We start from the raw sequence: 12,631 nt of genomic DNA, 5'->3' as shown, positions 1-12,631 counted from the left end.
AACAGTAAAATGGATGGTTGGCTGGAAGACTAGTTGCTGACCTAGTAGATTTTAAAAAAGACAAACAAATAAAATAATTGTCCAAGAATGACTTGGTAAGAGCCATCATGACATGGAAGGTTATTTGGGGGTTAAAACCATCATGGATCCATCATTGTGCTTGCCTTCGAGCGTCCCTGTATAGAACCCATTTGTTTTTATTTTTATTTTGGCCTTCCTAAAAATTAATATTAATATATACATATAAATATATATTAATAATATGGTATGGTACAATATGATATAGCAGGGTATGATGAGATATGCTTTGTTGTTCCCTTGTGGAAATTTGTCTTGACCTCGATGTCAACAGACTTTTCTGCTTGTCTTTAAGTGTGAGTGTCTGTGTAGAATTTGGTATTTTTCTCCCCATTCCTCTGTCTTTACAGTTTGAAGACTTGAATGAAAGGATAGACACAGGAGGAATGCGGGGACTTTAACTTTCTCTATATATTCTTTATCTTAACCCCATACAGTGCAGGCTTGATTGCACCATAAACGCTCAAAAGCTGTATTTGGTTCCTAAGGCGGCGGATCGTCACTCAGGAAAAAAAACTCTCCCTCCCTTACCACATTACAAGCATCAGTGTATATTTGATAGATATTCAGTTGACAGTGTAATAGGCAGGAAGGCTATACTTAGTGTCAAAATGTGGGTGCTGATTGGGCTTTCAAAGGGCAGACTATGACAGACGTTGCCAAGACAAGAAGGTCTGATGACATCTCATTACCTGCTGTCATCACGGTGACCTTGGTGTCTAAGCACCTGCCACCTATCAGTATGTCTTCCCTCATACTAATGGGATGCTTCCGGTTCAATCAAAAGGAAAAGATTGTACCCTGCACTCCTTCTCTTTCTCACCACCGACCCTTGCTCGTCCACATTTTCCATCCCCTCGTTCTGGTGTCTCTTTTTCCACATCGGAAAGACCTTAAAATCTGTGGGTTTGATAAGCTCTTCAGGCTGGAGACTCTGTGCTACGCCTTCATGTTTCATTGCATTTTATAAAGACTGAGTTTGAAGGAGGGGGTCAGGATGGGTCCTATGGCGGAAAAGTTGCACTCCATAACCCTTTATGCTTTTTACTGTCAACTGTGGGTCGCACTTACATCACCATGGCTCAGGCTTCTGCAGCCTTTTTTGCATTCAAAGATAACCTAAGTTCCCCCTTGCTAATAACCCTGTAGTGCATTCCCACTCTGAATATGACCAAAAAGGATGAAAACTCAGACATAAATCAACATTTTAAAAGCTTTATTTGTCTGTATTTTTTGGGAGAAATGAGGTGCGTTAATTCAAGATCAAAGTTGGTTCCATCAAAATGTGGTAAAATCATTTTCAAACGTGACAGGCCCCGTTAATCTCTGCCTGGCTTTGTTTCCCTGTATCAAAGTGCCATTTAGAATATTTAACAGAGATAGCCATTTTACATGAAGAGAATCTCAGATGATATCAAATGCAAGAACAGGGTGGAAAATAAACATCCAAGAGAAAATGCAGCTTCCTTCTAATAGTTTGAACTTGCACTTTGATGGTGTCCTTGGTGGATTTTTACTGCAGGTTAAAAACAATTTCACTTCATGAAAACCTTGTTCTTATTCTCTAAGATTAACAGGAAAAATATATATTTTCCCTTTCTTTGTGCAGAAATCATTAATGCTCAACTTTTTGTTAAATATTGCATAGCTTTTTTCTGCACATTCATTTAGTCTACTCTATACAAAGACTTCAATCACCTCTCTTAAACCGCCTGGGTGCCATTCATCCAGTCATACATTTTGCTCACATTATATTTCTGTGTGCAGATACTGTGTTGTGGGCGAATTAGAGATACTATGGAGAGCACATTTAGTTTCCAGACATCATTATCCAAAGTGTTTTGTACCATATACTTCACTGATACCATGATGTAAAAGCTCATATAGCTGGAAACTGCCCTGAACTTGTTGCCCTCTGTTCTGCTGTCTGCTCTGAAGCTCGTTAGCATAACACCGCATCATGAAAACCTGCAAGGTCAATTAGAAGTGTACAATGAGTCTGCACTTCATTGCAGGTGGTTTAGAAGTAAGTGAAACAGTCCCATGAGAGAGAGTAAACAGACAAAGTGAGTGTGTTAGCGTGTGTGAGTGCATCTACATGTGGGAGACAGATGAGAAATAGGAGGATAAAGAAGCACTTTTAGAGAGTTAGACAGCTTATTAATATTCTGCCCAACACCTTAAAAGATCCTTGTCGTTCACAGTTCGACCTCTCCGAACAAAGCATTTAATATCACACTCTCACCCTGTAGCGGGTTGGTTTGGATTCCACAGAATGATGACATTTATTCAAGATATTGACTGAAAATCACCTCAGCCGGGCCTAAAACTTCTGCACCAGCTCTTTTCTTATAAGAGGAAATTATGCACGAGTAAGTGGCTGCCAAAATATTCATTGGCAACAGAATTTTTATTAAAGTCATGGCCAGAAGGCTTTATGAACTGAACCTAATTCTTTATAATACAACTTTGAGATGTTAATATCGTGAGTTATAGTACATGTACTGTCAGTTCTCCTGTTATCTTTTCGTGCCAAATTCATGTTTTATTATCTTTGGGTCACAGTGTCAGCATGTGAAAAACATTTAAATGTGAAGGCCTTCTTTGAAAGCTGGTTTCATGCACATTTATGAACTGCTCAGTGCAGACTGAGCAAAAAATAAGAAGTGTTGACTGCAGTGCGTCATGCAGCCACCCAGTATAGGTAGTTTATTGTCTCTGTCTACTCACTCACCAACGCCAAACCAGCAGCCCACAATCACAAAACAAAGAACAAGTTGTTCCTCGTTGTCAGAAGAAAATGATGGCTAAACAGACTGCTGATTTTATGCTGCTTCGTCTGTCAACTGAGCATAACTGGACTACTCTGGCCAGTGTTATACTGTAGTTTAAGACAGTTGGACTACTACTTGTCTGATGTTACCCGGGGATTACACAAGTTGCTCACCAGTTAGCCCATAAAAGGTATGACAGGAGCTTTCAAAACTACTTGAATACTTTGTTGGTTGATGTCTAGTTGTTGAATTCTCTATTAAGCTACAGTTATGACAGCTTTTTGTTTGTATGTATTTCACTGCCATTGTCAGCAACAATTATTTGTGCTAATTTTCATTAATTTATGTAGAAAGAGAAGAACAAGTACACACGCTTGAAAAGTAAGTTGCTCTATATTAACAACAAAGCTAATTAATCCACTTTAAGGAAACTCTGATATGCTAGTAACCTTAGCAACTTTATTAGAGCCCAGACTCTTTTAAGCTAAAGGCTAATGGTAGCAACCAAATTTAGCATTTGATACAACCCCTGAAAAAATAATTTAAGCAACCTCTTTTGTCTCTTTAATTAAGTTGGAAAATTAGTTGTGCTATCAACAATAAGGCTTTTGGTATAATCTTTTAAGGTAGTAGGGTACTGTTAGCAACCCTATGCAGCTCCAGATAGCCTAAAGATCAAATATTAGCTTACTATATTTCAGCTTTTAATAAAGATTTCTAGTAATGTTATGAACCACTGGGTTTTATTTCTCTCTTAAGCTAGTAATGGTAGGACTATTTGGTTTTTGTATTAGATGTGTTAGGCGAGTTCTCCCTTTGCCATGAGCAATCACTTTAAAACTCTATAGCTTAATATTAGCATCAATTACCACATTTTGCTACAGCATGACAGTTTTTTGTTTACATTTTCAACACTTCTCTGAAGTTGTGTGCAGTGTTGTCCATAATGTTCTGGCAATAGTGTGTATTTTGTTGAAAACAGTGGGGGAAAAAACAGAAAAGGCCTCTTATATTTTAATACTAACACCAAATACATGGTTAGCTTTAATTCTTGTCAGTAACCTTTCTTTCCTCTCTTTATAGTTAGCAGGATTAATGAGATTTTTTCCAGTGGTTTTTCTCTTGCTTGATTTGCTCTAAAGCTATTGGTAAAAATATTTGCCCTTGGCATTTTAAGTCAGCCAAGTTGTTGAAAAAGAAGATGTGACTAGTCAATAGAGGAGCTAACTTTCAATAGAGGCTCTGTTTCTCCAGCTTATGGCAACAAGTGAGAAGTGCTCACATGGTCTGCGAGTCACACTGTTCACACAGGACGTTCCACTCAGAACATTTACACACCGGAATAAACAACAGCCCTGACACCAGGCCTTCCACTTTACATTGTTTACCGCGGTACGGGTGATGATTAAAGGCATCTCTTTGTTCATGAAGCGCTCTACTAGTAGCTTAACTACTTCCTGTCAAAGATGAATGGAGAGGCCAGCCTGGAACAGTCCGCATTGATTCCCATCTCCGTGAGTGACTAACAGTGAGTGTTGGGTTATAAACTGTGACTTCTGCTGTGGGCATTTCCTCCGCCTCTGCCTCGTGTGTTGTGTGTGTTTTTTTGGGGTGTGCTTCAAATGATGCCACCACAAAACTGGTTGTGAAAGTTTTCTGTGCCGTTTTTATGTCAGCGGCTCTAAATGGATTGAGAGATGTTATTGGCTTAGTCATACGCGGGTGGTAATAACCATGTGGGAGCCATCATGTGAGAAATCAAAGAAATGTGTGCTGGCATGAAACACTATGTGTACTATGTGCTTCTTTCTCTCTATCCCTGCTGCTATCTGAATGCCTTCTCTCACTCACATTATTACATTAAGACATGGATTAAGACAGTTCTAGAAAAACACCGGTCTCATTCGTCTCTGCGCTGTGTTAACAGTCTGTTCCTCCTGTCCTCTGCTCTCTCCTCAGTCTCACAGCACGATATGCAAGTCCTCCTGGCCACAGTGGAATAGGGTCACCGCAGAAGAAAAACACAAGGTAATATGGCAAGAAGCTCATGTACTTCCTTTTAGTAACTGTTGTATATCTCAGACTATCTTTTGCATGACCCTATACTCTCTATGTTGTCTTTCCATGTGATGGTCTATTACCAGGTTAGGGAAATCAAAGGCCAGGGTCAAGTCAAGAGCAGCTGATTGGGATTCAGTCAGGATATTTACATGCACATGAAAGTCAAGCTACGTTTATAACTTGGTTAGGCTCCTCAATTGGAGTACTGTCCTTGTTGCAGTAAACAAGCACCAGGGAAGAATTCATTTATTGACTGAAGTATGTCCGACTCTGCTACTGCAGGTGGCGATATGCCCATTTTCAGCTGGTCACTACTGTACTTCCGGTTGATCCATTACACACCTAAATAATCATGAACAAGTTAGCAAGCTGAAAGTGGTTAAATGTTGAATGGTGAAAATATGGACAACTTTACAGCTCTCTACATTTTGTACTAACTCTGCGCTTTACCATTGCTTTCTTCTATGCATTTATGCTGTTCGAGTTCCAGGTCTAAGTGGGGACTGTGTAGTGTGCACTTCCACCTTGGCCAGTTTGGGGCCCATTGCAAGAGGAAATTGACCTGTTGTATAGGCATATATGTCTGATTTTAGTCGGACTAACATGTTTACATGTATTTAAAAAGTCAGATTTTAGTCCGAGTTAGTCAATTAATAGACTTCTTGAAACACCATCTTACTGAGTGTTTTGTGCAGGGATTCTTCAGCAGAATGTGGCTGTTAATTATGTAAATATTGATCATGATATGACCTATTCCCTCGTCTTTTCAATTCTGAACAACCACAGATTGACAGATTTAGGGGATTTTATTGTGGTCTATACATTGGTTTTTATCATTGAATTTCATTGAATCAAAGTGGACAGTCTTACACAATGAGGCAGCCCTAGAACAGCAACTCCCATGTACTACTACTGTCAGTGGAGTCTGGTGACTTTTTCTCATTTTAAAGAAAGGATCAAACTTTCCATTGTGTTGTCAAATATTTCAAATTATAATGCAGTGACAAAAAACAAAGTTGTTTAGTTGAGGTTTTCTGATCAGGTGTATTTGCCTTTAGAGATTATGTCGCAGCCATTGTTGCCATGTCACAGCTGAGGCAATCTATAAGACCTACTAGTCATTTATTTTGGAAAACATGTCACAATAGGGTCCATCAAAGAAAAACTACCCTTTAACTTACAGCCTATTTCAAGTAAAGAGATGGTGCTTAAACACAGTTTGCCCGACTCTATCAGAGTCTCATAAATAAGTAATAAGAATGAAAGACAGTGTCTAATTTGAAAGGCATAACAACTGAACTGATCAGCTAATCAGCAATTAGCAAGTTGCAAAACACGGATGAATAAACAAGACCTAAATGAAATGGACGTCACAGTGATGCCCACTTATTCTGATTGCTCTCTCTGTGGAGTTCGCTGCATGCACTTTCAGTCTTTTGCCAAAATAAAGACAAAAAGGAGAATTGAAGATTGGATTTATAAGATTTTAAAACAAGTAGTTTACTTATACTGTTCATCTGTGTCCTCAGTACAACCCTGTTACTGCTTGAGAAGTGTGATTCTGTGGGAGGAGTCCTTCTGGGTAAAGCCCTTTTACACATCTTGGCAGAGAGGCTGCTGCTAAATAAGCTACCAGATGATATAATAGCACTCTTTGTGATGCCACACTCGGGACTGTACTGGCAGTCAGGGAAACACAGGCTCCTGATTTGTTACCTTTTATCAAACATGCACATGCAGGAAGGTCCACTGATCTCTCTACTGTCCCAGACATAAGTCTTAAGGCAGTAGCACTAGAAGTTTTGAATAACAAATGAGCAAAGCCGTTATCTATATATGAGACATTCACTCATAAGTCTACATACTATATGTACACACCCCAGAGTCCAGTTGTTTGATGCTTGCAGCATTTGTTCCAGCTCAGAGGTAGTGGGAACCAGCGTGTTGGCAAATAATTCCTCTGCAGCCGCCCCTGAGCTATGGCAAAAATGCTGCAGCCAGCAGCTCCAGCCCTATGGGTGGTAATCTGCCCTCTCACATCTCTGACAACAAACCTAACTGCTGCTGCTTTGCAGGAGAGCTCTGCGATTCAGATTTAAAACACGCACAAACGGAACAGAAGCAGAAAGCAAGTACAGACGGTCAGCGAGCGGTGAAAGTCTATAACCATTCCTCTGTTGCCACACGAGCACGATTACCACATTTATTTGCCTTCTTGCAATCTCAGAGGTTATTTTTAATCACCATGCATCGTCTAGTCATCTATCCCTGCAGCGAGAAAATTCTAAAATGGGAAAACTATAGATGTTTCTCTCCCTCATGCTGTGCTGAATGTGTTGAAGATTTTCCCCCTCAAGGTGGTGCAGCTTTCTTTTTTTATTGTCTTTCTGAGTCATTCTGTGCCTCAAACAGCTATACCCTCCTTTTATTCACTTCTAGCAGCTCATATAGATTTTACTGTCGGCAACAAGAGAGGAAACATGCATGGTAGTACTAGATGCATGGTACTGACTTAAAGGAGTGCTTCCTTTGCCATTATGTGTGTAATGTGGTATTCATACCAGTTGAATATAGATACTTATGTATTACATGTTGCACCCGTTACATATTTCTGAGCTTGGCTTTTAATGCGTAAGCCCCCCTGGCGTTCATTGGGTGTCATTATTAAGTCTCTCGTGCATTCCTAAACTTAAATCGATTGCTTCATGTTGTTGTTGCTCATATCTTTCTTATTCCTTAATAATCACTCTGTGGTTCTCTTGGTGAACACACCTGACCAACACTTAGCTAAAACAACTCTATACTCTTAATAAAAACTGCAAAGGTTGGATGCGTAGACTTTCCCTGGGGTTACCTGCGCTTGGCGTTTATGCTTTACTGATGCAACAGCACCGTTAGGGTAACATAATGCCATTTAAAGACCGTCCCATCCTTTGGCATGTTGCAGATCATTAAGTGCTACTGATCTAACATATTTGCTGACTAAATATAGCTGCAGGCTTTTTTTTTTTTTAGATTTTATACTATCTTTGTCCAACAGTTTCATGCAGCAGCTGACTTCCTTCCTTCCTTTTTTTCTCATGCAAACTAAGTTAGCAAATTCTTCAGTTGTGATGTGTGATCCGTCACAATAAACTTTAAGGCTGCATTCATACAGTACATACCATTTATGTCAAATTATCAAAAGTATGTCCTTCAACTTCAAAAAAAGAGAAACACATTTGATGTATGGCATTGTTAAAAACAAACCCAATTTCACAATGTTAGGATAGTGTGTAAAACATACTCTACATACATGTCAGATGTATGAAGAACATGTTTCAACAAACATACTCTTTCTCTTTAAATATTCATTCTGACATTCTGCTGGCTTTTTTGTTTTGTTTGACGAACCGTTCCAACTTCTCTGGACTCAGGGTTGTACATTTAATATTTGTGATTCCAAACAAGCTGAATGGCTGATAATGTCCTTATAGAGTTCATCATCTTTGCAGCAGGGGGTGATGTTTGACAGCTTGTCGCCCACCTGCTAGCTCGTGGTAGGCTCTCTACCATTTCAATGAGTTTGTGGTGGCCTTGCCCTGCTGCAGAGCTGCATTGCAGACCAGCTCTTCTCAAGCACTCTGAAGCATTTGCAGAGCAGAATCTAAGGAAAGGTACTGGTTACAATCCTAAAACTCGACGGCTGCAGAATGAAACAGAAATTCTCACTCTGTCCATTCTCTCTCTTTGAGTCTGTGATCACAATCTTTGCGTGTCACAAAAGTCTTAAAACAAAAGCCAGTGTCCAGAATGTGTATCTTTCCCCGTTAAGCTCCATTCTGCTGATGCATCTTCAAACATGTACTTTGGAAGATGAAAGAATCTTATGATAAAAGGGACTACCTCTGATTTCCATCTGAATTGCCTCAATCTCACCCTCATTTTCCTTCTGTTTATCTCTCATTTTCTCTTGCCTGGGTTTGCAGCTACAGTGTTTTTTTATTATCTCTGATTTTTCTCTCCCTCTCTGCATCTATTTCCCTTTCACTCTCGTTCTCTCAGTACTTTCCTTTGTTCTTTTTCCTTTCTTTCCAAGTTGTTTTTCTTCCTTTTTCGTAATTGTTTGGTCTCTGATTTTTCCTCTGTTTCTTCTCTTGTTGATTGTACCTGTGGGAGATAAGCGCCCTACAGCTACTCTGATCATTGTGTGTGTGTGTGTGTGTGTGTGTGTGTGTGTGCTTGGTTTTGCGCTGTACCTAAAAAATGTGATGTTTTAAGATATGGGGAAATTAAAAGAACAGAATGGGCCCTGTCATTTTTTGCATTTAAGCATATTTTATTTTTGCACGATTCAGCACATAAGGCCGTTTTTAAACTCAGACTGCATGCTGTGCAGGTCACCTCATCGCTGAGCCTTGCTCTATTTTTCAAGGGAGACAAACAAAGCGAACTTAAATGTCTGCAATTACAGAATCATTCAAGTCCCTCTGCTGCAATAGAAAAAGTGCAGAATGATCATTGCATTGCTTTTTGCTTGTGGTTGCAGAAGCATACAGCTGATGGTTAATTTGATGAGTCATACAGCCTCTGTAGTAAAAGTTATTAAACGTTGAACTATGAGTAACTTGATGGATTTGTCTTCCTCAGGTTCACTCTCCACTTGATGAGCGTCAGGTCTCAGTTTACAAGACTATGACACCCAAACGTCTTGAAGTCTTGTAAACCCACACCTGACGCTAATTTTCACTTCAATGCTTTTTATGCATTAAACTTTAAACCCAATCTGAACAATCCTGGTGTGCGCTGGATTACTCTGACCTTTAAAGTTGAACTATGAGTATTGGTCATAGGTGGATCAGTTTGTCTAAAACATATTTTTATCAAGCCTATCTTAGCTTTCTAGATTGATATAAAGTTAAATTGGAATAGGAAAAAAAAACATCATTGGTTGCAGTTGTGGTCAGTATTTCTTTACAAATGTTTTTAAACTCTCCTTTACTTCATCAGTCCTTCTATTTGTTTAGTTTGATCAAGTTAAGACTTTAAACACTAAACCCATCACATGAAAAGAAGTATTTATATTCCTGCTGTCGGTTTTTGACCACTTCAGGATTCCACCCTTTAAAAGAACTTTCCTCCCCGACATCTCGGCTCCATCTGCGATACAGACGCAAGTGACATATCCAGCGTAGCAAATCAATTATCTCTGCTAAAGGACATCACGACAGCTTCCAGGCAGGGAGACAGAAAAAGTCACCGAGTTGCTTTGGATCTGTTCAAGGCTACTTTCTCTCCTTCTCAACACTGACAAAGACCGGGCTATAAACAGAAACACCCGAGGCCCTGTGAGCCAGCGAGGTTGTCACTCGGTGTCCATTTGTTGGAGGACTTTCTACCTTCAGTCCTTTAGTCCCACCTTGCTTGCTACTGCTTTTTTATGTTATATCCCTGCAGCAGCCTGTCAGCTTTTAGACCTTGTGATATTTTTAGGCTGTTTCTCATCTATTTGGTAAGCTCTCAGATATTCTCATGTTCGGATTCTCCTCCTAGTCCAGTCTCTGTATGCAACAAGCAATCTAAAATCATTTTGTGAAAGAACGCTGTACATATATACAAGCTCAAGCCCATTTAACATTTATCGTATTTCCTGACTGTGTTGTGTCTTATAGCTGGTTTCACACATGCACTGCTGAAAAGTTCTTTTTTTTTTTTTTTTTTACTTTTATTGCAATACATTAATGTTTCCGATCATTGTACTTACAAATATTTTTTCATATTTTTAACACCCAGTGGTGAAAAGGAAATAATACATAGAAATATATACACAGTATTCAAATTCAAAAAGCTTATAACACAGGCAGCATCTAGAGCGAGCTTTGTGCCTCCTTTTTACAAGCATATAGATAGTCAGGTTAAGCATACTGTTAAAGAAAAAAAAAAGAAGTAGAAAATTATTAAATGGAAAAGAAAAATAGATAAATAAACAACAACAACAAAAAAAGTGTGCGTCATCTCCTGCAGATATTTACATCTACTGAAAAATTCTTGAGCATTTCAGGACAGCCTGCCCCTGAAGACGTCCTGAGTTGCTTGTTCACGTATGTCCCTGTTCCCTTGGGTGGGGTTTCTCAGGAGGCAAGACATGACGTATTAAAGACACTGGTGAAATCCAAGATGGCAACTCAGTCCAACATTTTAGTTTGCCTTTATTTTGATGCGATGTGCAAAGGTAGCTAATCACAACAAATGAGTGGAATAGAACATGCTGGTGACCAAAAATATATGAAGTGGCCTCACATGCGTGGAGGTTGTTGCGCTTGGTGCACGCTGGTGGCACGCATGTGGAAGTCTTCAATCCCGCCTGCATGCATGTGGGGATTTTTCCTGACCTGCTGTGTTCACACGGCGGCTCACTCCGAGTCTCCGATGGAGATTTTACTCAGGGTGGCTGACAAGAAAAGTCCAGGTAAATTTGGGATGAAACATTTAGCCGATAGTGTTCACACATGCAGCTCACCCTGAAACTTTCAGGACATGAGGAGTTTTTTTGCATGTGTGAAAAGGGTACTTGACTGCAACGTGTTCTTGTGTTCTCGACTTAGATTTCAGTCCATCTACAGTTTTTCACATGCAGGGCTTCAATGCAAAATTAAGCTAAACCTACGAATAGGCACCTAAGTTAGTGGTGATAATGAATAGTCTGACCACATAATCATAGCTTGTTGAGAAATATTTCCCAATTATTTGAGTAAAAAACAAAACAACTCAGTTTCATTGAGTTCAAACTTGTTGGAGTTCAAACTATGTAAAACAAGTTCAGCAATTTCTTCACTCACTGAATTATATGACTTAATTGACATTAACTAGCATTATGTTTGTGAAGAAACTACAATGTTTACAGTTTATTTTCTTTACATAATGTTCATTAAAATGTGTCTACTTCTTTAAGGGAGTCCACATGAGCTATCACATCAAGTTCAGGCCTGCTGAATAAAAGTCACTGTCTGTTTGACTCATCCATCACCCCTAGCACACTTCAATTCTGTTAGACGATGGAGTTCAGAAATAATGTTAGTGGTTGATTTTTTCATGCATTGGGTTGCTGTTCATGCCGCTGTATTTGATCAGAATAAACGTGCTGATTGCAACACAAATTGTTATCTTTGAAATCAAGTCTTTTAGACAGTCACAGCAGAAAACCATATAGTCAAAATGAATGGTCGTAACAGATCCAAGATGTCATAAAGTTTGCACTAATCCTTCAGCCAGATGCCGACCTCATAAAACAACCAGATGTGTGAGAGCACGATGTTTAAAAAGTGCATCGAAAAGCTGCAATGTAAAGTTATTGTAGAATAACAACAGGTTTCTGATGAGATAATTCTTTGAACGCTCTCATGGGAGACATGAAAATCCTCCAGCTGCAGCATGGCAAATCAACATTTGACACCAGCGGCTTTGACTCTGCAGAGAGGGAAAAAAGATTATGAGAGTGTGTGTGTGTGTGTGTGTGTGTGTGTGTGTGTGTGTGCACGAGTGTAGAGAGACCGAGTGAAAACACAAAGCTTCTTGGTAGGTGTGAGTGTAAGCCTTGTTTCTGTATTCAGTGTCATTTAAGGTGAAGAAAAGAACTTTACCTGTAGGAGGATGAGAGAGAGAGAAAGCAAAACAGTCAAAAGATGATGTTTAGATGTCTTAAACATCATCGTACAAGTTCCTTCAGTAACATCAGCCGA

The 12,631-nt window shown here is 39.4% G+C and overlaps 1 protein-coding gene across 1 annotated transcript in view; it reads left to right on the top strand.

The window, feature by feature from the left end:
- Positions 1 to 12,631, top strand: part of nav3 (neuron navigator 3) — a 225,412-nt gene that overhangs the window by 102,345 nt on the left and 110,436 nt on the right. The window contains 1 exon segment of the mRNA XM_065951515.1: positions 4,812 to 4,880. Within this exon segment, the coding sequence (XP_065807587.1) occupies positions 4,812 to 4,880 (69 nt within the window).

Source organism: Labrus bergylta, chromosome 23 (assembly GCF_963930695.1).
Source record: "Labrus bergylta chromosome 23, fLabBer1.1, whole genome shotgun sequence".
NCBI lineage: Eukaryota > Metazoa > Chordata > Actinopteri > Labriformes > Labridae > Labrus > Labrus bergylta.
Note: the sequence above shows the minus strand (reverse complement) of the source record. Positions and strands in the feature narration are given on the sequence as shown.